The sequence below is a fragment of the Aythya ferina genome (genome assembly GCF_964211825.1).
Source record: "Aythya ferina genome assembly, chromosome: 9".
Lineage (NCBI taxonomy): Eukaryota > Metazoa > Chordata > Aves > Anseriformes > Anatidae > Aythya > Aythya ferina.
In genome coordinates, this window is record NC_140305.1 from 11,892,095 (window position 1) to 11,919,106 (window position 27,012).

Here is a 27,012-nt window from a genome sequence, read left to right on the forward strand (position 1 = left end):
GCGGCGGCGCTGGGCGGCCGCGGCGATGGCCCCGCAGTGACGGTTGGCGCTGGGTAACGGTCGCCGTCGCCATCGCGGCGCGGATCGGGCGGCGGACCCTGCCCCGCCGGCGGCGCCCGCCCCGCGGCCGCGCAGCCAGGAGCGCCGGCCCGGCCCCGCGGAGGAGGCCGCGGTGATGCGGCCGCGCTGAGGCCCGGGTGCATCCGCCTCCCTCCCTCCCTCCCCCCCCACCCCCCCTCACCTCAGCGGGCGGCCCGGCCCCGCCGCCGCCGCCCCGCGCTGCCCCCGCCGCCCCCGGGGACGCGTCGGCCGGGCTCGGAGCGCAGCGGGGCGGAGCGCAGCGGCAGCGGCAGCGGCAGGGCCCGGCCCGCCATGGCCCGCGGCCTGGAGTAGCGCCGCCGCCGCCGCCGCCCCTCGGAGCGCCGCGGCCGCCCGGCAGCCAGGCCCCGGCGGGGCCGGAGGAGCAGCGGGGCCGGGCCCCGCGCCGCGCTGCCCCCCCCGCCCCCCCCGCCGCCGCCGCGCGGCTCCGGGCGGCCCCGGCCCAAGGTGACACCCGGGCTGCCCCCGGCCCGGCCCCGGCCCCGGCCCCGGCCCGCGCCCTCGTCTCGGCCCGGAGCCGGCGGCGCGCGAGCGGCGGCGATGAACCCGGTGAACGCCACTGCTCTCTACGTTTCCGCGAGCCGCCTGGTGCTCAACTACGACCCCGGGGACCCGCAGTCCTTCTCCGAGATTAACAAGCTCCTGCCCTACTTCAGGCAGTCCCTCTCCTGCTGCGTTTGCGGTGAGGAACCCTTCTTTGTTCCCGGCGCGGCGGGGCCCCGGGGCTCGGCGCGGCCCTCGGGCGGGCTGCCCGCACCGCCACCGGGGAGCCCCGGGGAGGAGGGGGGCGGTGGGGGCGGCTCCGGGCGGCGCCTTCCCCGGCACCCCCCTGCCCCCAGGCGAGCAGGGGGCGTGCGGCTGGGATCGGGGGGTGGTCGGGGGGGGGGGGGCGGGGGGTTGTGGTGCCGAGGAGGGGGCCGGGAGCAGGTGTGGGCCGAGCCCGGGGGGGGTGGAGGGAAGGAACACAAACACACGCCCCCAAAAACGTAAAGAACACAAAGTAATGCAGGTGGAGGGCCAGGAATGTCAAGCGCACAAAAGAAATCCGAAGGCTGTTAGTGCGCCGGGCAGATAATTAGCCCGTGACAACAACCGCCGCGGCGAGCACGCAGGCCGGCAGCCTCCCGCCGTTTCCCCGCTGCGTTTTTCCCCCCGAAAAAAAAATAATAATAATAATAAAAAATAAAAAGCGATCTGCGGCTGGTGGGCAGAGAGGCAGGCAGCCGGAACCTCGGCGCTGCCTCCTCCTGCGCCCTGAGCTGGGGGCACGTGGCCGTGCGGGGCAGGAGGCTCGGGGTGCGCTGTCAGCCCCCGCCGCCAGCTCGCCCCGCAGGCAGCTGCGGGAGGGCGGCCGAGCTGTCAGAGCCCTGGCTTTGTGCGTCCTGTTGTTCTCCGCTGATCCCAAGCCCCGGCCCTGCGTGTGTTTTTGTTGTCTTCCCAGGCGGGACTCGTGGCCTTCCCGCTGGCGGGTGTTTTTTCTTTGCTAGCGTGTGTGGTCCCGGCAAGGCTCAATCGAATTAGTGGCGTTCGCGAAGTTAAATGTTGTATTTATTTACAAGATCGGGACTTCAACTGTTGAGGCTGCTAAACAAGTCTCGGAGGCTTCCTATCCTGTAGCGGTAGCTCCTCCCACTTAGAGTCTTAGAAAATAGAGATCAGTTTGTACTGGGAAAGAGGGAGCCTGTTCCCAGGATCACGGCATCGTCATTTCCTGATATAATTTGTCTAAGTTTTTTTTTTTTTTTTTCCTCGCATAACCACTGTCAGTATTAATGCAACTCGGCTCTTTATCTTTCACGTATTACCTTGGGCCCTGTTACTTCCAACGTTTAACTGTGTTTCCTTCCATAAATCATTGTTGCTTTTGCTCACTCATTAGTTTCTGCCTAAAAATATACTAATATTTCTGTGGTGTTTTTTTTTTTATTATTATTATTATTATTTTATTAAGATACTTATGTAGAGACTGTGTGTCTGATGTGTCCATAGGGACTCACTACTGTACTGCCGGACCTCTCCACTCTGAGCCCAGTCCTCTGAAATGCATTCTTTGTTCTCCTTGCCTTGACTTCTTTCCTTCTTGGCCTTTTGCAGTCTTATTTTTGCACTCTGTGCTATTGGAATCGTCTATCTATAATTTGTCCCTGCCCAAATTCCTGAGCTACTTTTCCCCTCTTCAGTTTTCTTGCGTGGCTTTTCTGTCACTTTCAGTTTGAGGGGGCAGCCTGTGCTCGTTTAGGTTTTCTTCTATGGGCTCGTGCATCTGTGGATACTCAGACCTACAAACTACTTCTTGATGGTTCTGCTTCATCTTTTATTCAAATTTTAGGGTTGCTGCTTTGGCTTTTTTTTTTTTTTTTTTTTCCCCTACTGTGTCTGACTTTCAGATAACTGTAGCTGCTATTTGTTTCAAATGTTTTGTCTATAAGTGATTCCCCAAGATTATCTCTCAGCGTCTGGACCTCTGTGGCCCAGTAGCATACAGAGGCCTCAGCAAGTTCCTGGTTCTTTATGAGGCTGGGTGCTATGCACCCAGACCCTAAAATAAAGTTTCTGTCCTGCAGAGTTAGTGAAGTGCTGTTCTTGAACCTGCAGGCAGTTAGTCATGGGAGAGCGCTTCTGTCCGATACAGAACTGCCCGTGCTGGTGTCAACCAGCAGTCGTAAATCTTTGGCTCAGACTGGTAAAGGCAAATTGACATTCTTGTTTGCTTTTTGTGTTCCTTTTCTCTCTCTTCTGTCATGGGTGAATGTTGGTGCCTCTTCTCTCTTCAGCCCTCTGACCTTGTTGTGGTATTTCCAAAACGTTTTTGTTTTTTTTTTTTCTTGTACACATGGGGGCTAAGAGCTGCTACGCTTCCTGGCTATGTGAGGTCATTTAAAGCCCATCTTCTGCCTTCCTTCCAGCCATCAGGACCTTTTTAATTTTAGACAGCATTTAGACAGATAAAGGTTGAAGTAGTGAGGCAAAGATCACTTTGTGAGATGTCATTGATCACAGGAGCGGGTGCTTTGACCATGCAAAACCTAACAGTCTGTTTTGAACACACGTAAAGCTTTTCCGACATTTGCTCTTTTTGCCCATCTGTAGTCCGTAAACCGTGAGATCCAAATGCTGGGGTGCGGGTTTGAGTACATGGGGCATTGCGTGTCTGGTGCTTTTCTTGCTCAGAACTTGGTGAAATGAGGTCTTGACTGTAAAGGTCTAAAAACCATGCTTTGTTGGAGAAATGCTGCCTGAATTATCAGTGATGCATAACCCCCTGCACTTTGCAGAGTTGCGTTTGTTCAAGTCCCGTGCAGGACTTCTAGCACTTCCCTTGGGATTTCACTCCCCAATTTAGCGCTCCTCATGTCATCAGCTGCAGTATTTAATCTCTCAGAATGCACCCCACTATGCTCTGTTATTCTGTAGGTATTAATTCTGCAGTCAAGACTGTCCGTTTAATTTTACAGAAGTGTTTTTAGGGGTGACAGCTACATAAATCAGCTGACATTATTGTGCTTTCACTATTTTCTCAATGCACTAGACATAAACCAACTGATTTTCTTCTGAGCTGATAGATTTTTAAACCAGCTCTCGCAGCAGGGGTGGCAGAAGTGTTTGGACCCACGTAATTATGAAGTTCTAATTAAAGTTATGATTTTAGACTCAAATTGGCACGCCCAAACTTACATCAGCAGAAAGCTGTAACGTAAATACAGCCTGGCGTTGTAAATCAGTCAGCTAGATCTGTTCTGGGTGGATTTGAGGTCTCCTAACGGCTCCTACCTAACGGGCTGGAAAGGTGCAGTTCCCCCGATGGTACGGCAGCGTGTGTGCTTTTGGGATGTGAGTGTGGTCATGCGCTCGTTTTCTAGACAGCGCTGTAGGCAGTGTGTTGTCCTCACGGGATGCGTAAGGTGACGTTTCCTAGAGATTTTTAAACTTAAAAATAACTCCTCTGAGCGTGCTTTAGAGAGAAGGTGTATGCCATCCGTGTTTTGAGGACATGAAATCTGCATTTCAGCCTCTAGACTAAAGTGCTTGTTGTTAAACGGTGTGCTGATACCTCGTTTCATTTAAAAATAGCCTTGTAGGATTTATGCAACAAACTTTAATGTTTTAAAAACACTGCCTATTGGGATAAAAATCTTCTTAAGAGTGACTCGCTCTGTTTCGAATGCTGTGTAGGTTACTGCAAGTCACTCAGAATCTCAGTTGGCGCTGCCACATTAACACACTTTTTTTGCAATTCAGTTAAAATGTTTAAGTGACAGATTTTGCCAGTCAGATCAGCTGAGCTTTTTATCCTTGGAAGACTTCACCCTGGAACCTCTGACGGATATTTAAAAACGTTTGACAGATTGTCGCTGCCGATTTAGAATGCGGAAGCGCTGGAAAGGTTGCGGGGCTCCAGCGTAACGCCGCGTTGGGGCGGGCACCCAGAGGCTGCTGGGGCTGTGGAAATGCAGGATGAGAACCGAGCTCTTGTCCTAAGCATCCTGTAATCTAAGTAACGGGATGTGAGACAACATGTGGCTTCAAAGAGATTAAGGGGTGGGAAGGAACAAAGAAACAATGTGGTGGTGCTGACCGGTGCCCTCCACGGCTCCGCTGGATGCTTTGAAATAGCTCCGGAGAGTTTTAGGTAGGGGGCTGAAGGCTCCGTGGTCAGGTAGCATTGTGGAAGCAACTGCCAGCATGGGAATGGCATGATTTAAATAAAAAGAAGTACTTTGTTGACTTGTTTTCTTTTCTTTGATGATCAGTATAGGGATGTTACTTCCAGGCTGCTCTTGTATAAATGTTTTAGCCTGTTTTTTGAAACTTTTACGCTGTAGATAGAAGTTGAGCCTTACAGAGTTGATTCAACTAGCTAGGTTTGAATTTTCTCGAGAGCTGGTGTTACATCAAGTCGTGTAAGCACCTGCATCTCTCTTCTACCCTGTCTGTGTTGGCAGCCTGGTGATGGTTCCTCCTCTTCTTCCTCGCCCCTTTTCCATTGCTTCGCCCTGCGCTGCTCCGCGGCATGCCCTCCTCCAGACCCCCTGTCTGTCTGCAGCTCTCAGCAGCACCGCTGCGGATCCCAAGTAGTGCTTATGGCTTTGGGCTGTGCTTTGCCACTGGGAAGTTGTGAAGTAGCCTTTTTTAACAGAGCAATTTCTTTAAACTTCCGTAATGAGCGTTTCTACCTAAGGGAAGAAGCTCCAGAAGCCAGTGGAATGCAAGCAAGTTACGGGCCTGTGGTACTGAGGTATCACATACTGTGGTAGGGTTGCTGATGGTACTGAGGCAATTGGAGGCATGCAGCAGCTATGCGACGTCCTTTGGAGAAGGAAGGGTTGTTGTGTGACACCTAAATAGATATAAAACTTCTAGAAAATTCAATTTCTTGTCATGGAGATGGGGAAAAAAAAAAAAAAAAAAAAAAGGAAGGAACAAATTTCCACTGCTAAAAACCATAATTATATGCATTATACTAGACTTTCTGTTTGGGTTTTGAGCCGTTCCTGAGTGAGTTAAGCCTGGATATCAGTGTTTTAAAGAGAAAAAGCATATTTAAGTTTTGTGATGGAAGAATGGAGGGTACGATTCTCATTCTTCGTCTGTTCTCCTTTTATTAGAGAGGGTGAAGGCTGATTTGTGCCAGATCAGTTGCCTTTTGTGTTTGAAAGTAATATGCGTTGGTGACTCTTTCTAGGTATTTTTTTTGACATTTTCTTCTTTTTTCCATTTTAACTGTCAAAAAATACTGTCCAGCTATCACATGCATGTATGGGTGGCTTTTAAGTGTGTTATTTCCCCCCTAAAAATTACATGCAATGGTTACCAAAACACTTCTGACTTTCTGAAGAATGTGCAAAATAACCAGAATCTGAAACGGCTATCACGGAGCATGAAATACAGGACAAAGTACCTATAAAATATCTTCTGTTGCAAGTATTCTTTTCCTTCAGCTTTCGGATATAACCAGCCTATGAAATTTCCACTCTCGTATCTCTGAATGCACCAATTTTTAGCCAATATCATGTTGGTTGATTTTTCTTCCTCTTTATCTCCTCAATTAAATTCACCGTTTCCCTTTCCTGTTTGAAACCCTGCACGTGACTCTTGGGAGAAGTGCTTTTTCAAGGTTGTCTCCTTTGTACTGCCTGAGTTTTGACAACACAAAGCTGTACCAGTTGAATTTCAGTGGGTTTCTTAACGAAAGATACTCTAAAAATACTCCTGTCTTAAAACAAAATTGGAAGCATAGGAGGAAGAGAAGTTCTGTGGTTTCCACCCTGAGGGCTGGTTGGTGCCAGACTTGAAAAGGAGGTGGCAAAGCGAGGGTTACAGTATTGTCTTCTGACTTGATTGGTGTGTTTCTCATTGAGGCAATGGGAGATGGACTAGTTCTGATGGTCGCCTGAGGATATTGATTAAACGGATTACGTTTCAGAGTGTTTAAAGAAAAGTTAATATGTTGCCAACAGGCACCTTTGTCGGGACAACTTAATTGCCCAGGTCTATGGACTTAGGGAGTCCAAACACAGATTTCTTTGGTTTGTTTTCTTACTATGTTATGATTTACAGGTTCGTTTGAGTAAATACGGAGTAAGGAGGTGCTTGATATTAGGTTGGAATTCTGCATGAGGCCAAAAAAGATTCTTGACGTTTCCATGTAACTTGAGAAATAATGCACAGCACGTCGAGCACTGTACTTTCCAAGGAGTTAGAATTGTCCAGCTTCTACCACAGATTTTGCTTTGAAGTCCTTCAGTGATAACTTTGTGGATCTCCGTCTCCTGAGCCTTGTGGTCATGGCCCAGTGCTCGCTCCTTCTCCAGTGGGCTTGAAGAGCAGTTGTCTTGAAGGTCGTGCAGTTCACCTTGATGGCGTAAGATGTTTTGTTTGGTGGGGGGAAAAAACAGTTTTCATTACTTCTTGTTTGCCTTGAGAATGTGATAATTAAGTAGGCCTACAAGGTTCAAAGCATGTTTTAACTCTTTTGAGTGCTTATAGTGTATGCAAGCATGCTAAAAGTGTCTTGTACCCCCAGTAGACGTGTCAACATTGCCATTTAAAGCCTCTTAAAATATAGCAGCCTTGACTTTTGGATGACATAGTTACAGCAAAACTTTGCCACCAAGGCCATCACAGTCATTGCAAGTTAGGTGTTGAAAGCCTGCTTAGGTTAGGTGTCCTTCTTCGTTTCATCCCTTCCTTGCAGCTGGGAATCCCCTGTGCTCGTCAGGCAGAGTGAAAGCAGTAGATGGCTGTGGCTGTTGAGCTTTCCACTTGCTTGCTGTGTACTATAAAGTGCGGGTCACTTCTAGTGATGTGAATGCAACTGAGGATTAAAGATTTTGTTTTGGCAGACCAATACTTGAGATTAACCCCAGTGCTACCTTCATTTATACTCGTAACAAAATTTGACTTCGTAATTTTGTCCCAGTTGGCTTCATCAAAATAGGATTTAACAGGTTACAGCAGTCTTAAAACTTGAAGTCTTTAAAAATGCAGTATGTAATGTTACAGTAGGCTTTGCCAGGGGCGTTTCATGTGTGGGGCGTTTACCCCCTTTTCTAGGGCACTGTGTTTCTGCCTTTCTTCAAGGTAGATGAGAATGAAGGGAGATGGCCTGTTTTGAATCAAAGTCCTCTTTTTTTTTTTTTTTTTTTTTTTGTGTATTTTGCCCATTTGGAGCACATTTGCTGGATACTACACCTAATAGTCATGTTGATTCCCAATTCTTCTCCTCCTTTGGTCCGTGAGATACAATTTGCAGATGCTTCCCTTCTTCCTGCAGCTGTGAAGTAATGCTCATTAAGGAACACAATAGGAAGTATTCCTTGTGGTCTAAATGACCTCCCTCCTGGCAGCAGCCTTTCCAGGACAGCTGTGGTATTTTGTAAATAATATATTAACAGTATTTTCTTTGTGTATGCTGCTTATGAAGTGTAAGTGCTCATATTCGAGTAGATGTTGGTGAACCTTTTGGAGAGTAGGGTAGTTAAGATCTGACGTTGTTTAGGGAAATGTGAAGCCTCTTACTGGAGGCTTTGTAAGAACATGATTTTGCTTTTGGTGTATTAATATCCCCCTTGCAAAAGAGGGTGAGCAGAGATGAGGCGAAGTTTAGTAATACCAAGTTATCTAGGGTAGTAAAAACGAAGGTCTGCATTGAGTAAACGTGGCAGGATCTGATGAGGATGAATGACTGCACAGTAAAATGGCAAATTAAATTTAGCTCAGATAAATATAGAATGATAAACATGGAGAAAAATATTACAAACTTCTCAGAGCTCATTGGTTTTATATCTTACAGACTTAAATAAATTTGTGAATGTATAGAAAGTGGCACCATTGATGGCTACCAGCCAAAAGCGGGATCTTGGCTTCTCAATAGAAAACTCCGTGGAAGTGTCAGCTCAGTACTGGCTATCCATCGAAAGTAAAACAAGTGTTAAAAATCAGAAACTGAATAGAGAATGTAGCGGTGAACTTCACTGCGGCGCTGAATGAAGCTGTGTCTGCCAGAACCCCTCACTCTGGGAGGGAGAACGTGGGGAAATGCAGTACGTGGCTGGGAGACCCGCGGTGGTGTGGAGGGGAGGGGCAGGGACCGACTGCGGCCTCGTCCACCATGCGACCCAGAGACTGCCGAGTGAAACCAGCCGGAGTAACGATTCAAAGCAAAAAGGTTATTCTCAGCATGGTGCCCAGGGAACTTCTTGTCAAAGCCTGTTGTGACTGGTATCATGTTAAATAGCTTGGGAGGGGAGGCAAACCTCTGGGGAGAGTCTGAGGCTTACTGAGTACGTGGAAATGCCATCTCCCGTGAGGAGCATCTCAGCGAGTGATGGCCAAAGGCTGGGCAAGCACTTGGGGTTTGTTTCCTCCTTCCTACTCTGTGCCCACGGCATCTGCTTTGGGCCACCAGGGAGAGGGGATGTTGTGCTAGGTGGATCTTTGGTCTGACCAGTGGGGTCGTTCTTAGGAGTTTGAGGGTGGGCTGGATCATCTCCGAATCATTTCCGTTGTATTGTCTTGGTGAAGTTTATAGTCTTACCTGAGGGGCTTTGCTAATTTGCAGCAGCAATGAATGTTACGCCCAGGGAGCCTGTGGAGCCACAGGTTTGGAATATCCCAAAGCTTAGTACCTCCAGAGTCTTGGTAGTAGCTCAGGTGTTGGCTTTCTGGGACACTGCTGTTGACTTAACAGCATTCCCCAAATACTAAAACTAATGAAATCTAAATTTCTGGAAATTGCATCTCGTGGTCGGTTTTTTTTTTTTTTTTTTTTTTTTTAAGTTTAACAGTACTAAAACTGACCTGTGATAGGTGCCACAGAATCCATAAAGAAAGAAACTTTGCAGAATGAATATTCAATGAGATGTGAGCTCAAGCTGAAAATATTCCCATGGTTCAGGCATTCCCAATGTCTCTTCTGTGTAGGTTGCTGGCATTTACTGAGGGTAGAACTCACTGTGTTCTTTCCTCCGGGGAGCATGCGAAGTGTTTTGTTTTGTCTGTCCATCTGTCTTTCTCTTCTCAGCTTCTGGATTATTTTATTTTTCTTCCAGATTTTTGTATCCTCTTTTAGCTTTCATACCCATTCAGCAGTTTCAGCCAAATTTATTTTGGGATAAGTGTAATTTTTGGGGCTAAATGAAATGCACAGTTGGCAATGAGATTTAAAAAAAAAAATATATATATATAATTAAAAGTCAAATTGTGACTGTAAATTGTTCATTTCGTCTCATCTGTAAGTATTTTAATACTTGGTAATCTGCCACACACTGATCATTGTAGCTCCAAGTAGCAAAACCAGGCTGAAGAGGACCAAGGCTGAAGAGGACCAAAGCGCACACCCAGCTGCTTTGTTTCGCTGGGTGCTAATGCTGGAGGCCTTTTGGTGGTGGAAGTGCTGTGGATGCATGCGCACTTTTAGAATGGATTCTGCAGTCTCGGAGCATTAAATGAGAAGTGTTGCGGGCGTTTGCCTCTTGCTTTGGTCAGAGCAGAGTTTCTGCTGTGCCTGGTGGGAATACCCAAGATCCTGAAGGGCCAGACAGTCGTTGAACTCCTTCTGCCCAAGGACATGGCTTGTGAGACCAGCTGGTGTGATCTAAACCTTTCTTTTGTTTCTTCCCCAATGGAAATTCCTGACTTTGTTCACAAACGCAAATCCTATCTGATGACCACCGTGGACATCTCTGCCTGCCTTGCTGTTTAAATAGTGTCATTGAAAGGGAACTTCAGCATTTTCATTGCAGGTTACATTGTGTGGCTTCAGGTTCTTCTTCTTGGCTGTAAATCTTCACTGCTTAGCTCAAAGAGGGTTTTGCTGTTGTCTTTGTAGGGTCTTCTGGGGTCAGCGTTCCTCAGTCAGCTCTTCCTCATTAGATGAGCAAAGAAAAGTTAAATATCTAATCTTTGGTCATAAAATGCGTTTTTCCAGCCAAATATTGCTGTAATTGTGTGTTGAACCTTTCGCTGTTCTGCAGCTTCTTCTATTTGCTGTTCCTCCTGTATCACTTTTAGGTAGCTGTGATCAAATCCTGCCCATTTCTGCATGGTCACTCTTCCACTTCCAGTGTAATGAGTTCTTACTTGTCATTCTATTGATGTCTGTTACCTGGTAACTTTATAAAGAATCTATTTTCCCTCAATGTATTTAAAAAAAAAAACAACAAACAAACACAAAACACAAACAATGATGCCTTAGGCACTGACCCCTGTTATTTGCTGCTCAAAACTCAGCTTAAATCAGGCCACTTCTGCTGAAAGGTGGCTCGGACAGAGGACGGCTGCTGCAAGTATCAAGGGATTTGGGCTTCAGAGGGAACAGGGGATAGATAGTCTCCATCAGCTCATTCACAGAATTCAGGATTGTTGTGAAATGACTGTGCTAATGCAAGTTTCCTGTTACTTCAAACACACAGAAAGTTGAATTTTCAAAAATTTTCAGCAGTGAAGAGTAGGGAGGGCTTGGTTGGGAAAGGGGTGGAACATTTGGGCAAAAGATACAGAGTGTAGGGCCAAGTTTTGTGTTCGAAGGCTACTGCAGCTAAGGATCAGAACAGCAGGTCTTGTTCTCCTGCCTGATGGACTGGATTCTAGACTAAGCTAATACAACATAGAAAAGTTGTTTTTTCTTATGTAGTTCATAAGTTGGTGCACTCAGCTAGATTCAGCAAATTGTATCCCTCTGAAGGGCTATCACGAGAATCCAGAAGGGAAGGTTCACATGATTAAAATTTCCTTGGAAGTGGCTGATGAGAGAAAATACCTTTGATTAGGACTTTTTATCTCAGTCTGTTTTACTATATGCACTTTGCTTTCTCTTCCCAAATTGCAGAATTTTATTCATTTATTCCTAACGGCGTGTTTGCACTGGGGTGGGAAATCTGGGAGAGGATTCACTGATTGCTGTAGCTCATCCAGCAAAGGCTCCTCATGGGGAGACAGTCCTGATCAAAGCTGAAAATCTGCTGCTGGAAAGAAGGGGAAGAAGCCCGCTTCTGTAGCTGGCTATAGATACTCTGAAGTTTACTTAGAAGTTAGAATATCTTTCTGGCCTAGAGTTGGCTAAAAATAACAAAGCAATACTGTTGTTTTATGGATGTAGTTACTAGCTGGATTATTTCTATGCAGAATTTCAACTTTTATCCTTATGTGTTACAGGGCTGGTTCTTAACATAAGCAAAAACATCCTTCCAGACCTAGTTTCAGAGATCCAGAGATCTGACAGGTTTTCAGCACTAGGTGTCTAACACCCGTGCTGTCAGGTGACTTGAGTCCATTAGCAACTGATTTTTTTTAATTTTTTTTTCTTAACAGTAAGATCTCAGAGAACATCTTTTGTGATTTCCTCACCCCTGCACAGGACACGCGAGCTGTTGTTGACACTTGAAGTATTTAAGCATCATGGCTGTGACTACTACAATCTTAGGTGTTATTTCACTGTTACGTGTCTGTGCCTTGGGAAATGGGGAGCCACCGCTCCCTAGGACGTGTTAGTAGTCGCCCCGTGCCAAAACAGAAAGTGCAACAAAAGCTAGCTATTAAGGAGCAATAAATATATTTATATTCATTTTTATTGAAATACAGTATTAGGTGTTTTATTTGGTGTTTGTAAGAATTCATGGGGGACATTTAACTGTTCTTGTTGCTCACAAAGCTGAAATCTTTGTGCTTTATTCATGGCGTTGACTGTCACAAAGCTATGCTCTATTTTTAGTCCCGGCCAAATGAAAAGTAAAACAAAGTCTCTGCTGTGTGTTCTTTCCTTTTGGGGTTGGTATTTCATCATTTTTACATTCCTTTTAGGGTTTCCCTTTGCTCAGTTTCCATTTGTTTTCACTAATTTCATTAAAATCTCTGCAGTAGCTCTTCACGGGGGTTTGTTGTTGCGCTTTTGGAAAATTCATAGAAATCTTGTGTGTTTTGTAACTTTCAATGGAAGAAACTGCTGAAGGGAATGAAGGGGCTGGTACTGTTTTAGCTAAGAGGGTTTCTAAAGGCTGCAGCAGCATGACAAATTATGGTGGGATGTTCCTCTGTGTTTTTTTTCTAATGTTTTAAAATCAGATATGGCAGCTGTGAGAATTTTTAGACTATTGTTTGGATGGTATGTTTTCTTGTGACTTGCTCAACTTTTTCAGGCAATTTTTTTGGTTTATGTTACAAGGAATTCATCCTATGTTATCCTGGAAATGTGGCTTGAGTTCATTGTAGTCTTTCTTTTTTTTTCCCCTTAGGAAATTTGCTACAAGACCCTATTGCTCCCACAAACTCCACATGTCAGCATTATGTCTGCAAACCTTGTAAAGGCAAGAAGATGATGATGAAACCATCATGTAGCTGGTGCAAGGACTACGAACAGTTTGAGGAGAATAAGCAGCTAAGCATTTTAGTGAACTGCTATAAGAAACTCTGTGAATACATAACGCAAACTCCACTGGCACGAGATATTATCCAAGCAGTTGATTGTTCTGCAGATCTTTTGGCTTTGCTCAAAGATGGATCACCACTCCACGAAGAGACGGAAAAATCTTCCGATACAGCCTTGGCTTTGTGTTTGACACATTCCCCAGTACCTTCAACCTCAGAACTTACAAACGATCCTCCAGCTAGTTTTACGTCAGTACCTGAAAGCACACACAACGCTGATGTTAGAGGTTCTGTTATCAACGGGTTGCCCAATTGTAATGGGCTTTCAGTGGATAAACTTGGAGTGAATATCCCTTCTCCTGAACACACGAACACGATTGATGTGTGTAGTACTGGAGAGTACATAAAAAATGAAGATATCTCTAGCAGCCTGCAGCCTGTGTGTGATACCGTTTCTACTAGTGACTTGTGTACGACAGGCATTGACATCTGCAGCTTCAGCGAAGACATAAAACCAGGTGGATCGCTTCTCCTTAGTGTTGAGGAAGTTCTACGGAGCTTAGAGACCGTTTCAAATACCGAAGTCTGTGGTTCTAATTTGCAGCCCAGCTTGGAGACAAACATGACTAATGGCCCTTTCCTGCAACTTTCTCCCCCACCCCTTAGCCATAACATTTTCATGTCCTCAGATGCTTCTCCTCATGGAATCTCGTGTACAGCAGCAACGCCTAAGGTGGTTAAGTTAAACAGAAAGCGGTCTCGGTCGGAAAGCGACAGTGAAAAGGTTCAACCTCTGCCCATTTCCAGCATCATCTGTGGCCCAACGTTGGGAGCGTCGGCTCCTGTAACAGTGAAACAGGAAAACAAAATGTCTTTGCAGCCTATTGCAACTGTACCTAACGGAGGCACTACTCCCAAAATCAGTAAAACTGTGCTCCTGTCTAACAAAAGCATGAAAAAGAATTTAGAACATGCCCCTAAGAAATCTCACCCAAAAGCCAAACCGGGAGTGCTGAAAACAAAAGACAAAGCAAAGGAGAAAGTTCCTAGCAGTAACGTTATGCCAGGAAGCCCAACAAAAACTGTGTATAAAAAGCCACAAGAAAAGAAAGGGTGTAAATGTGGTCGTGCCACCCAAAATCCAAGTGTTCTTACATGCCGTGGCCAACGCTGCCCTTGCTACTCTAACCGCAAAGCCTGCCTTGACTGCATATGCCGTGGTTGCCAAAACTCCTATATGGCTAACGGGGAGAAGAAGCTGGAGGCATTTGCAGTGCCAGAAAAGGCCTTGGAGCAGACTAGGCTTACTTTGGGCATTAATGTGACAAGCATTGCGGTGCGCAATGCCAGCACAAGCACCAGTGTAATCAATGTGACAGGGTCACCAGTAACGACGTTTTTAGCTGCCAGTACACACGATGATAAAAGCTTGGATGAAGCTATAGACATGAGATATGACTGTTGAATCTTTCTTTCTTTTCCCTGCCATCAGTAGGGGAACTGCGACAGTTTTAAGGCAGCTATGGTTCTGTTTAACTTGCTGGAGCTCCTGCGTTTAGATCACTTGTATCAAGTGTTTTTCATTGCTATGTTATGTGTATTAGTGTCTGGGAAATAGTTGCAGATAATGGAGGAGTTACCCTAAAACTGTTTTCTAGTTCTTACAGCACCTCATAGTTTGAGATGAATTGCTGATGTAAATGATTTTATCACAAGATCTTTGGCAAGGAATATATTAACCTCATTGTACACGGTCATGCTTTGTGCTCAGTCAAAGCTTCCGCGTAAATGTAGCCAAGTGGTATCTAGTTAGTCCATTTCAACTGTGCTAGATTATGATGTAGAAAAGTAATTATCAATCAGTTACAGACACTACTGCTAGAAAATCACCTAGTGTTCCTGTAGGAAATGCAGCTTTAAGCTGGGGAAACCAGTCTGAAAAGGCCCTTGGGTAACTTTTGATTGTGAGAATTGGCAATGGAGCAGTTTAAAAATGAAAAGATTGGGAATATAGTGAGAAAGCTAATAGCCCCTAAAGAGTCAGTCTCCAAACAAGGGTCAGGAAGATCAGTTGCTTAGACCTGAAGGTTAAACTGCTGGCTCCAATGTGCTGTCCCGTTAATACCAGCGTTTGCTTTTTCCTTGACAATTCCACAGGTTGTTTTCCTGATCCGTCATTGCCCCTGTGCCAGCTCCGTTTGTTTGACATGTTGTTATTTTGATTGGGGCGGGAAAATTGTTTATACACAAAGCTAGTTTTATTAGCACCATTCTCTCCTTTTTTTTTCTTTTGTTTTGTGGGTTACAGAGTAGAGAAGTTCTGTGGCTGTCCCCCCCACCCCAGGCAATGTCTGCAATATACAGAGACTTCCAGCAATTACCACTGCTGATTTTTTTACCTTGGGGGTAGCGCTTTGCTGACAGGTATCTTTCAGCTGGGGCAGACGATTATTTTATCTAACAAATATCCAAAATATCTGACCTTAGAAATCAATCTGTATAATTCACCCAGAATCCATTTTGTTCTTCTGTGATGTATTGAAAGTTGCTTTCAAAGGGTGATGCTTTTTGACCTGGGCTGAAAGGCTTCAAATGGAAAAAATAACACAAAGTTGGCAAAGAGCTTATCTCAAAAAGCATTAAAAATGAAAGCACCTTTGTAGAAACGCAGCTTTATAAAAAAAAAAAAAAAAAGTTTTATTTCATCGTAATTCCTAAATTAGAGTAGAAGCATTTAGTCTTGCATTTAAGATTTCATTGGCAACCAAAAAAAAAAATCAGTTACTTTGTGAAAGCGGAAGTTTCTCCTCTTTGAATGATACAGCACAAATGGGCTGACTAGAACACAAAACATTACCTTCTAATTTAAAAGGCAATTCCTGTTTCAACAGCATGTTAAATAGTACGTGAATTTTTCAAGTTAGTTATAACTGCTTCCATCTTTCCTTTAATTCATCTAATGAAATCTGCAGCGCTTTCTGACCTAACGTTAGGTGTATTTTGATTTGGCACAAAGCATATACAATGATGGTTACTCACCTAAGAAATAAGCAAAAACCTTTGGACACAAATGACACCTCCTTTTGTTTTGTAGTGTACCATGGTGTCATTTTCTGTGAATGTGGTCAGATCTTTTTGTTGGTTTTGGTTTGTTTCTCCCCCCGTCTTTTTTGTGGGGTGGGTAGGGTGGGGGGTTAAAGCCATAGGAAGAAAAATGTGATGTACGTGTCCAGTCTGTACTTTTTTGTTTTTGTTTTGCAAGAAGAGTTGAAAAATATTTTTGATAATGAGTAAATGGTGGAAAATGCTTCTTAGTATTCTTGTCTTTATTTGCCAACCCAAGTACCTAAGATCTGTGTTTTTTAGCCCTCATGAGATTTAATGATGTCCTATTAAAATGTATTTAGTTAAACTTGTATGTGATTTTTGTGTTGACCCAAGAGGATCCTACCATTTTCTGACACGGTGGTTTGGTCGTGACCTACTGATGTAAATCTGTTTATTAGTCCGCTACGTGTAAGAGAAGTAGCCAACCCGGAGTGTGGTTTAAGGGGAGTGAGATGTGCAGCATGGGTTGCTCCTAAATGCTTTTGCAGAGCTGTTAAGTTTTGCTGGGATTGTTGATGGTACATTTACTAGGACTTGGATTACATTCTGTGCGTAGTACCTTCGCTCCACAAATGCGGGAGGACTTGGAATCTTCAATTGCTCACTGCTGCATTGAATATGGTACCAACATTTGGTGTTTTAGGTCAAGTGTGTTTGGAACCGTTGACAGGGGAGCCCTGATCGTTACTGTAAAAGTGCAAATGGTAGATTCAGGTTGTTTCTAAAAACATTTCCTTTTATGCTGCCACGTTCTTGAAATGTATATTAAAATTCTAATTGATTTAATAAATGTTAGTTTTCTAATTCTATTTTGCAACTGCTAAGGGCATCAGTGTGGCATATGTTGAACTTATTGTCTAAATACTACTTAGTCTGTTGATGACTAATTCTGTAATTGTTTAAATTAGGGCTTGTTTGGTTTGCTTTTTCTTTTAAACCTCCCGGCTAGTAGTTGTTGAATAAGCTGACTGATGGAAAGGATCATAATGTTTCTGAAAAGAATTGCAGTGGTTCTAGTTTAAGAAGCTTTAGTTTCCATTTTACAGGGACCTTACAGCGTGGTGTTTGGGGACCTTCCCACCGTTGCTCATTGTCAAAAGGAGTTAAGTGAAAACTCTGTCCAGCATAACCCACGGCAAGGCCTCGCTCCCTGTTGGCCATATGTGGAGAAGCACTGGGGAATCACTGACAGAGAGCAGTTGCAGTGATAATTTTAGCTCTAGCTTAGCCTGTCTGGCCTGGGCTGCGGGATTTCCCCTGTTGCTGCCGACCTGGCGTTCCTGCTGTGGTGCTGTTGATGAGGGGAACTTGTTTCAGCACTGCCACAGAGGAGGCTACTCGGGGGTTTCTTTTCATATAGGAAGGGTGTGATACTTCAGCCTTCTTCCCAGTCCGCCTCAGGAAGTGATAACTTCCAAACTTTAATCAAATTCTGTTGTTTGTAGAGCTGGATTGGAAGGAAAAAGCAGCAAATGCCTTGCTATGGCAGTCTTCCTGCCTGGAAATGTCTTGAAGAGATGGAAAGAACAGAGCTTCCTCTGGAAGGGGCAAACTTTTGATCATTTTTGATGTGTACCAGTACAAAGCTAGCCTAGTGCTTCTGGTCATCTCAATCCGAACATATGGAGGACACTCTTTCAAGAAAGAGAAAACATTTAAACTTTCATTTTAAATAGAAAGGCTCTTTCCATGTATCATGCATCACTGAAATCACTGGGTTGGAATTAAAGGCTGGAGGGAGGAGGGGAAGGGAAGTGAAACGGGAAACAAACGCTTGGTTTGTGTTGACTTGGCTGCTCCATAGCAGATCATTCGTGCAGGTGATGTTCTCTCACCTGTCCACCCCTAACATACGGTACCTGGGAACAGTGGGGTTGCTGCAGGCTCTTCTGTTACTGTTGAACTCCCTGCAGAAGTTCTTGTGCACACACGAATTTGAAAACACTCCCACAAACGGAGGAGGCAGGTAACAGATGCTGTCTTCTGCAGCTTCTTCAATTTTTGTCATCGTGGAGTTCCTGTGTATGTAAGACAGAAAAGGAACGAAGGTGACCTCCCCCCTCCCCCCCCCCCCCCCCCCAAGTACCATCAAATTTTGAATTGTCAGAAAAGAACCTTGTAGAGATGCAGTGTACCAGCAGTCTGAAATAAAACCTGAAAACCCTGCTTTCGAAGGCAAGTACTTCTCGCACAGCAAGAAGCTTGGGGTTCAGTGAAACTAATGGACTTTGAAGAAAAAGATCATACAGATGTGGCACATGAATCTTGCAAAGAATTCTGGTATGATCCAGACTAAAAGCATCTCTTTACTGCATGTAAGCACACACCCCAGCCATTTTTTATGTATTACTTTTTATACAATCATATTTACAGTAAAATCTCAAATTGCTAACAGTAACTTTCCTGAGGAGTGAAACAACAAAAAAGAACAGCTTTGTATACGTTAGAATATCTTCAGATGTATGCAGCATAGCTGATGAAATTCACTCTGAAAGCTGTAATACTTCTTATAGTACTGATCATGTTGCAAGCACATCTTCTTTGTCCGGTCTTAACTATTTCATTTTTAGAATTGAATTGCATTTGGTATTTTCAAGAAAACCAGAGGTCCCTACTGAAAAGTGTGCAATACACAGATATCCACGGGAAGAACGCTGAGCTGTCAGTCGCATGGATGAAGTCATAAGATAACACAGCGATTCTGCTTGAGCATTTGCATATAAAGAAATCATTTTTGTTTTGTTTTGTTTTTTCCTTCTTTCCATGCCACTTGCCAAGGATCCAGGAGATGTCTGTTTTAAGGAGAGATTAAAATGAGGGACTTCAGAATTTTGGTAAGTCTGCACAGGGATGGTGCTCCACGTTGAGGAAGATGTGAGGAAGCTAAGTGCTAGGATGGCTTCTTTTCCACAGTATTTTATAGAAGAAAGCCTAGCCTTTTGGTTTTGGTAGGCTTGCTGGATGGTGTGAGCTCAGTAGCAATAGGGAAGACAATTTTGGGACAGCAGCTGGAGATTAAGTGAAAAAAAACGAGTCTATGCCACTACCATGAGACAGGTTTTACTTCAACTCAGAAGTCCTTTATTTGCCAAAAAGAAAAAGAAATTACAAAGTAAAAATACAAAGATAAAACCATGCCAGCACAAAACGTCTCCAAACTACTTTTACAAAGTATGAGAACCTTTATTATTTAAATATTCAGTTTCTAAAACCATCACCCATATACCATCAAAAGATTAAAAGGGTAAGCATCGTTTACATGTTTTTATTACAGCAGCTCACGCTCTTCACTGAGGTTCATTTTTAATTGCATAGACCTAGGTTACTGTGATTTCGAAGTGCCATACTCCAGAAGTACACACCGTTACAATGACACTTCAGTGACCTCTTTTTTTTTCTTTTGGTCTTTCAGACATGTTTCAGAAACTAAGCACAGTACCTCGGTTGGAGTATTTCAAGTCAGTTTTCTTAAATTCTTAGCTCACGAAAGCAGGAAGGTTTTCTGCCATGTTTTCTGTAAACCTGAGACTGACTGGAATTTCTTTTTGCTGTCCGTGTCTGTTTTGCAACACTGCCGCTTGGTGGCAGACCAGCAGAAGGGGAACTACGCCACTGCCTGGGCTTTGCGGACAAAAACTGTAGTGAAGGAATTACTACTGACATTTTAGAAAAAAAGAAAAAAAAGTCAAGCTAGTACCATTTGAGCAGTAATGCATGTGGTTGTATCAAACCACATCTCCTGTCTTAGTACTGCGGGGAGAGAGTGTTTGTGAATATAAAAACAATAAGTGAGGTTTTCTATAAGGACACAGGGCGTATTTTTGCTAGATAAAATCAGATTAGAGGGAACAAATATAGACATATTCTTTTATCATGCAAAACTGAATTTTACTCATTTTTCTGACTATTTATAAGGAAAAAGGAATCCAGCTCATAGTAGATTTCTGAGATAGACTTCCAATGAAAAATGCACGATCTGTCTTTAAAGTATGCAACACCTGAAGTGGCACTGAGGAGGTGAAGTCAAAATCAGGTGGGTTCCTACAAGCTTTCTGTGCTATAATTCTTAGGTTGCTTTATTTTAGAGAGCTTTGTAGCCTCTGAAACTGGTGTGTGTTGCAGTTGAACAGACTGGTGTCTGTATTGGCAAACATCCTGCTCTTTTTATGTTCTGACTATCCTAGAAAGAGAAACTCTGAAAGTGTGACAGGAGTTCCCAAATGTACTATGCTTAGATGCTGCAACTTTAGAAACCTTCCATCCAGAGAAGCTACAAGCAGGGGGAAGTTGCAAGTCGGATGTAGAATATATGTCATTTATTAATTGATCTGTGGTTGTTGAGTTATGATTATTTGTACATGTATTTGCCCAGGTACGTGAGAAAGGGTGGAATTCTACTCCAGAAGGAAATACTACAAATTAAAAGAGTTGCAATGGTTGCCTTGGTTCTTTCAGGTGAAAAGTGGACAGGGCTGATTACGCTTGGCAGTTGTGCAACTTCTATCCTATATACATTTCTGCAGCCATTCCTAGTTTTTTTTCTGCATTTGGGTCTTTGTGGAGTCTTTCCCAGTAAAGCTTTTCCTCTCTGGGTTATGGCGATGATGGAGACGTAACTCAAACGTCCTGATGTTGAGCAGAGCTGCTCTTGTGTTCTTGTTGCATTCAAAGAGGCATTTAAGGGGCTTACCCATTATGGGGCTTGGTCAGAGTGGTGTCTCTCCTCTCACACCCCCTTAAATCTTCTACTGCAGAATGCAAGATACCTCAAAGTGCCTTTGTTAAGAACCTGGGCATCCAGAGTTTCTCAAATATATTAAAAAAAAAAAAATGCATCCCAGGATCCTGGATTTTTCCATATATGCATCTAGGTAAAATAGCAGCTTTGTTCGTGGAAAAGAGAACAGGTCTTAAGCCCAGCATAACTAAAAACTCTCTTTTGTATTTCGATCTTGATGAGCGAGTAACCTCAACAAGGTAGCAGTATGTCCCACCTAGGCATCAGGAGGCAGGCATGCCACTTCAAAGGCTCCTGGAAAAGTTGAAGCTGCATTGTAGTGAATTGTAGTGATCAGCCAATTACTTATTTGATTATTAATAACACTTAAGAGGTATCATCTAGGGATTAATGTACCATTGTGCTAGCATTTTTATGTGCAAACTGTGCTGGGCTACTTGTGTCTGCGTGTATATACAAGTTGCCCATTAACTGACTGGGTTCTGCCTTTAGCACAGACGTGGAGCTGCCCGCTCGGAGATCTGATACTGGCAGTTGTCTCTCTGGTATTCTGGCAGCAATTCACACGGGGACGTCCCGAAGAGTCACGATTTGATATTCATTCGGTGAGGCAACAGGAAATGCGGTGTGCACATACCAACCAAGCATTACATGCTTGGGCACAGTTACGATAGTTGAAATCAAGTATGACAGGTGAAACCTCTGCCAAACGGGAGAAGGTGAGTCCCAAATCTATTCCTTTATCATTTATGGCAGACAGAAGTGAGGGCTGATACAGCGAAGACTGTTACAGTCACCTCTGTGCTGAATCACAAATAGCTACTAGTGGGAAAGGAGGGACAGCTCCAGCAGCAGATCATGTGCTGTTACTGGAGACACCAGCTGGAATTCCACAGGGAGTCAGTTTAGTTTTGTCCTTTCAGCAAAAATTCATCAGTTACACCGTTTCCTCTCCAAAACTAGGTCTATTTCATGGGTGGGAAAAAAAGTCAGCAATATTTAGGGATTGTTTCTTTTACCAGATAAAGAATGCCTCTGTTAACAGAAATTTACCACACTATGTTAGGGCTGATGGTTTTTCTTCATGATCTCAGCTTAGTCTCTTGCAGAAGGCTACAGATTAGCAAGATTACAAGAGATAGGAAGAGCACAAGAAGGAAACAGAATTGATGCACACAAAACAGAGCAGTTTCAGCACACCAGCTGGATGTCTCTTGTAAATATGGTACAAAGTAATTTTATGGAGACAAAACACTAGCCTGATTCATAGGGAAGATCCTCACACGCACAGGAGAATGTGTGTTGTAAATTCTCAGACAAACATTATATCATACAGTACTTTAACTAACTGTCCACAGACTGATGAGTAAAATTTGTTCAGCATCATCTATGAAAGCTTTAAATAGCAAAAAGGGACCCCACTCTTTCCCTCTGCAGGCACGGTGCCTTGGTTTCCAGGACACTAGCAAAAATAAGGACTTCATTATGACTTGCATTTCAAAGATTTCTAGATGTACCTTTAAGTTAATTTGGCAGTTCATGTCACGGGTATTAAGTCACAAAGACAGGACTGAACTGACTGAGAGATGACCACTGTAGATGTTGCATGCAGTTCTTAGTTTATCGTTAGATGCTGGCATTTATTGCACATCTGGGGACATTTATATGGAAAGATATAAAGGAAACAAGGTGCAATCACCATTTTTAATGAGCGTGCACAATAACACATTGTAGAAAGCCTTTTTATAGAAATTATGTCATTTCAGTTATACAAGAAGAGAAAAAGGGTTCTCAAGTTACAGTGTACAAAATAAAGCACATTGCGCCAATGATGGACTTAAGAAAAACCCCTAAGTGTCCCTAAGTGTCTCGGGGCTGACTGCTATCCAGTTTGACAGATATTGATTACACGTTCTCCATTTCTCTTTGCTGAGAGATCTGAGATAACTAGTTTGACTTGTCTCCAGTTTCAGAGGGAGATAAGACTTCATCTGTCTCATAGTCTTCTTCAAATGATCTGCAAAGATAAAAGGTGGGTCTTTAAAAGCTGTATTTTGGTGAGAGCATTTTTCAGGTAAGTTATTTCAGTGGCCACTAAACCATTTGGCTACAATACAGTAACATGCAGGATGTTAATCTCAAGGAGGATGTTTATAAGGCATTGAAAACAGTGTGGCAGTAATCAGTATTCTGACAGCTGACATGACTTTGTGCTCCCATCCATCCTCATTCTTAGGTTCTGAAACAACTTTTCACTGGTGTTTAGCATCTTAAAATTTGAATACAGTTTTAGTAACAGTTGTCAGTAGCTTGCAGTAGCCTTAATAGTTCAGTGTAGGAATAGAGTTGCTCAGCCACAAATTCAGGTCCTAAAGGAGATTTGGCTTGCTCAGACTTGCTCAAAAACCCCTGGTTTCCAAAGCATCTTTTGGCTTAGAAGACACTTTGCCATTTGCAGAAAAACAACGGCGGCCACACTGTCATATTTCCTCTCCTACTTGGTTTGAAGTTTAATATCCAGGTCTTAGTGTTCATGGCTTAGGGAGGCTTGCCTGCAAGTTCTCATCTCCACCTGGTTGCATATTCGGGCTAGTCAGGTTCTATGCTCTGCAGCAGAGGATGGTGCTTTGGGGCTTTCCTCCCCTTCCTGTTGGTGAGAAATGACGTTTACCAATTTTTTTTCCCCAGCCTCAGCACATCACAGGTTATTCTCTGAACTCCCAAGAAACTCAAAGTCTTCCTTCAGTTCTGGAGGCCGTGCTTGTTACACAGGCAATGGTGCAGCGTGTCTTCCAAGGGCGAGTGCAGCAATAAACGGCGATGAACTCCGATACCCCTGTGTCGGCAGCGCCAAGAAAGAACTGCCTGCCACTTCTTGTGGCGTTCTTCCCTCCGCTGACCCCTGCACAGGCACAAGTCCTCAGGAGCCACTTCTGCCTGCCAGGCTGTGCCTCCTGCCGTGGGGAGGGTTCTGTGTACGTGGCACCTGGTGAGTGTCCACTGCTGCCAGGCAGGCCGCGGCTTGGGCTGCGAGAAAGCATTTCTGCTCTGAGAGCCTCTGCAGTCAGGTTCAACTAGTGCTTCTGCCTTCAAACAACAACATGCACGTGCATTCGCCAGGAAGCAGGCTCTCTTCATCAAAACCTGTACGCAGATGTGTAAACCAGGAAACATGGCTGAGAAGTGTTCAGATCACCTTAAGCTTCCAGTGAAACAGCATGCTCCAAGGGGTAGTTCCGAGCAAAAAGACATCTTGTCTTCTTTTTGGTGATTGTATTGTGCTTGTGTTTTCCAACAGGTATTTAATTTACCATAGCAGTGCTTAGAAATTTCTGAATCTGCCACTTGGAATCAGAAATAAACACCACAAGATCCTCCTACCTTACAACACCACGTGGACAGCGTCTGACCAGCTATCAACAGAGTCACAGCATCCGTGAGGTCACACTGAGTATCCACTATGTCTTGGTGAGATTCCTCTTCCACAAGCAGCGCTCCTCTCATGGGCAAGTCTGCAGGCACCCAGACACTGGTTTTAGGAACCTTCCATCCAGTGAAGCTATGGGCAGGGTTAAGTCTGAAATGTGATGCAGACTGCCCCAATAATTCATTTGTGACTGCTGAATGATGGTTATTTTCATGTGTATTAGGAAGACAAATAATGGATTTCAGATTCTGTCAGCTAACATAGCCAAAAAATCTTCTGCTCCCTCTAAGAGCTCATAAATCCTCTTGGTTTTGTCCCCAGTCTGTTTCTGTCATCCTCAAAGGACAGCAGAAATGATGATTGTGCAAAAACCCAATGCCTCTTTCTAGCAAACTTGTTTGGGCATCCAGCTCTGTTTTTCTTTTTCCCGTCCTTTTTTCCTGCGTGCTCTGTTGCTATGTTCCACAAATGAGATCTAATCCTGCTGCCATGACTACAGAGCTTTTCAGGGGCTCTTAAAAGCAAGCAGCAAGGTTGCTGACATGCTCTTTACAGGAAGAGACGGAGCTGTTTCAGACAGACTTCAAAAATGAGACGTCACCTGCCAATTCAGTTTTTGGTGAGTTTGGTGAGCTGCGGTCCTGCAAAGCTTTTATGGCAGACTCCTATTTCTTTTCTGTGCTAAGCATACAGGTGTTGCAGAGTGGCTGCAGGGAATATAACAATTTTATCTTCCATCCTGTGTTACCTCATCTTTCATTGTGAAGGCCACAAAAAGGCAAGGCAGCTCAAAGCAGCTCGTTGTTGTTTGGATGCACATCACAGGGAGAAAGGGAAACACAGCTCTCAGCAGCTTACCAAATTTCTGTGGCTAATTACTAGATGCTACTGTTATCCAAGACGTTTCCAGTGTGGGAAGTTTTGAAAATTATGCAATTGTCTCAGCACTCTTATTTAAATGGCTCTATGAATACTGTTCAAATGGACAAAATTCTGAATCACGCAAGATTAACATGGGGTGAAAGCACAACCTACTTCCTTGGATGTGTGTTAGAGTAACCATAAAGAGATTCTAGAGAAACTCTCAAGAAGGTACAACCGCAGCCACAAGTCTAAAGGATAATTACAGCAAACCTGCATTAGGAAACTCTGTGGGATGCCCTTGCACGCGGCATTCCTTGAGCTCCTGCTCTGCCTAAATTGATTGATTCTAAGGATAGCTGGAGGGTCTGTCCACAATTTTACAGACATTTACAAACATAAGTGTAAATATTGCAGAAACCAACAGTTTTAAATTAAAAAAAAATCAAAACAAAATTGGTAAATGAATTAAAATGTTGAAAGAGCTTATAAAGAGCACAGACTAACAGGCATATAAAGTCTAGCAGAAAGTAAAGTTATTTGACTAAAACAAAGTTTCCACTACAATCATAAGTCTAAGAGCTACAGCTTCTGATCCATGATAGTGTGCATGATTAATACATGCCCAGGACTAGCAAAAGTCATTTGAGCTCTTTTTTGTATGGTTGCCAGAAGAAAAAGGCTTTGTCCTTTTTCTCAGCTATCTTCACATCTGTAGCGTGTGTAGCTAATTCAAACGACTGCCACAAAGAACTCAGGATGTCCCAAGCCCCTTGTGTCAAGTATACCAGTAGTGCCTTTTGGAGCAACCACTTCAGGCTTCGCCATGCTCCCATGCTGAGAGTCCAGACCTCAGCTGGAGCCAGGCAGCGTGTCCCCAGTGCAGTGCGACGCCCATGCTTACCCTTCTTGTAACTGCTCGTTCCCAGACTCCTCAGCCACAAGAATCTCATACTCTTCAGCAGCATACCTGTCCCAGTCGGAGGGTTCAGGGCCATCATTTTCAATATCCTAAAGAGAGCAGATGGTCAAGCACACCGTGCCTATACCTCTCTACAACCATGTTTACAATAAGGTCATGTGTGAAGCACCAGTTCTGGGAAGCAACTGTATAGAAACAGGTAGTCAAAAATGTTAATTGAAAGATTCATAATTAAAGTGTTTTAACATCTGCACATAAGTGACTAAGAAAAAATACATCACATAGTCTACAAAGATCAGTCTGTGACCCGAACTGCCAACAAACAGAGCCTTCTCCATTTCGGAAGTGCTGAATATTAATAACTGCATGTTTGCTTCGCTCTAGCTCAGAAAGCCATGCATCTGTGCACTTTGTAATTGGTTAAGGGACTTAGTAATTTAAGATCTTTAATTAATTGTTAATCATAACTGATCATTTGTGGAACTCTTGACAGTTTGCTAAGCTTGGGGAAATTTGAGAGATGGTTACAAAATAATAGCCCTGTAAATAGTTGGCCCTCTGCTATTTACTGTAGGATGGGGGGGATAAGTAATATGTCCTGCTCCCACCTGCCTGCTCTTATGATGATCCAGTTTAAAAAAAAAGAAAAGGCGGCTCTGGTTTGGGATACATTTAAGCCTAAAATTATGGAACCACAAAGTTCTTCTTACAGGTAATGTGGGAACATCTGGGAAGGAACCAGAGTTGATTTTGGCATCCCCACCACTTTACTGTACTTTGACCAGTTAAGAGCTTTCTGAAGATAAATTTTTAAGCTGTACTTATCTGGTTTCAGTGGATAGGTGAAGGGAACCTGAGAGGAGGGACTTCACACCAACAACTGACAAAGCTCAGGTCTCAGAACTACAGCTAGTCTGACTAACAACTGGAAAATACAGAAGTGACAACCTCTTACATGTTTGCTGGGTAGGAAGAGAGGATGGTGACTGCAGC

General features: G+C 44.0%; 2 protein-coding genes across 8 annotated transcripts in view; one reads left to right on the plus strand and one right to left on the minus strand.

The window, feature by feature from the left end:
• Window positions 1-23: 23 nt before the first annotated feature.
• Window positions 24-16,270, plus strand: MSL2 (MSL complex subunit 2). Its single transcript, XM_084529228.1, has 2 exons — window positions 24-781; window positions 12,831-16,270. Exons 1-2 carry the CDS (start codon window positions 640-642, stop codon window positions 14,426-14,428), a joined length of 1,740 nt encoding a protein of 579 aa, XP_084385354.1. The 5' UTR covers window positions 24-639; the 3' UTR covers window positions 14,429-16,270.
• Window positions 15,524-27,012, minus strand: part of PPP2R3A (protein phosphatase 2 regulatory subunit B''alpha) — a 55,726-nt gene continuing 44,237 nt past the window's right edge. For 4 of the 7 annotated variants that reach the window (XM_084529210.1, XM_084529207.1, XM_084529209.1 and 1 more), the window contains exons 13-14: window positions 26,002-26,108; window positions 15,524-18,089 (exon numbers count right to left, since the gene is read on the minus strand). In XM_084529210.1, coding sequence (XP_084385336.1) covers window positions 17,903-18,089; window positions 26,002-26,108 — 294 coding nt within the window. In that variant the 3' untranslated portion in view covers window positions 15,524-17,902. Of the gene's footprint in view, window positions 18,090-22,499; window positions 24,322-26,001; window positions 26,109-27,012 lie in introns of those variants that run through there. The other 3 variants (XM_084529211.1, XM_084529212.1, XM_084529213.1) reach the window with 3 other exon arrangements.

What these genes read in the sequence shown, in the direction of transcription:
- MSL2 (XM_084529228.1), top strand. Translation starts at nt 640, where the DNA reads ATGAACCCGGTGAACGCCACTGCTCTCTACGTTTCCGCGAGCCGCCTG. An exon ending in CCTCTCCTGCTGCGTTTGCG is followed by an intron (nt 782 to 12,830) that starts GTGAGGAACCCT and finishes TTTTCCCCTTAG; the next exon opens with GAAATTTGCTACAAGACCCT.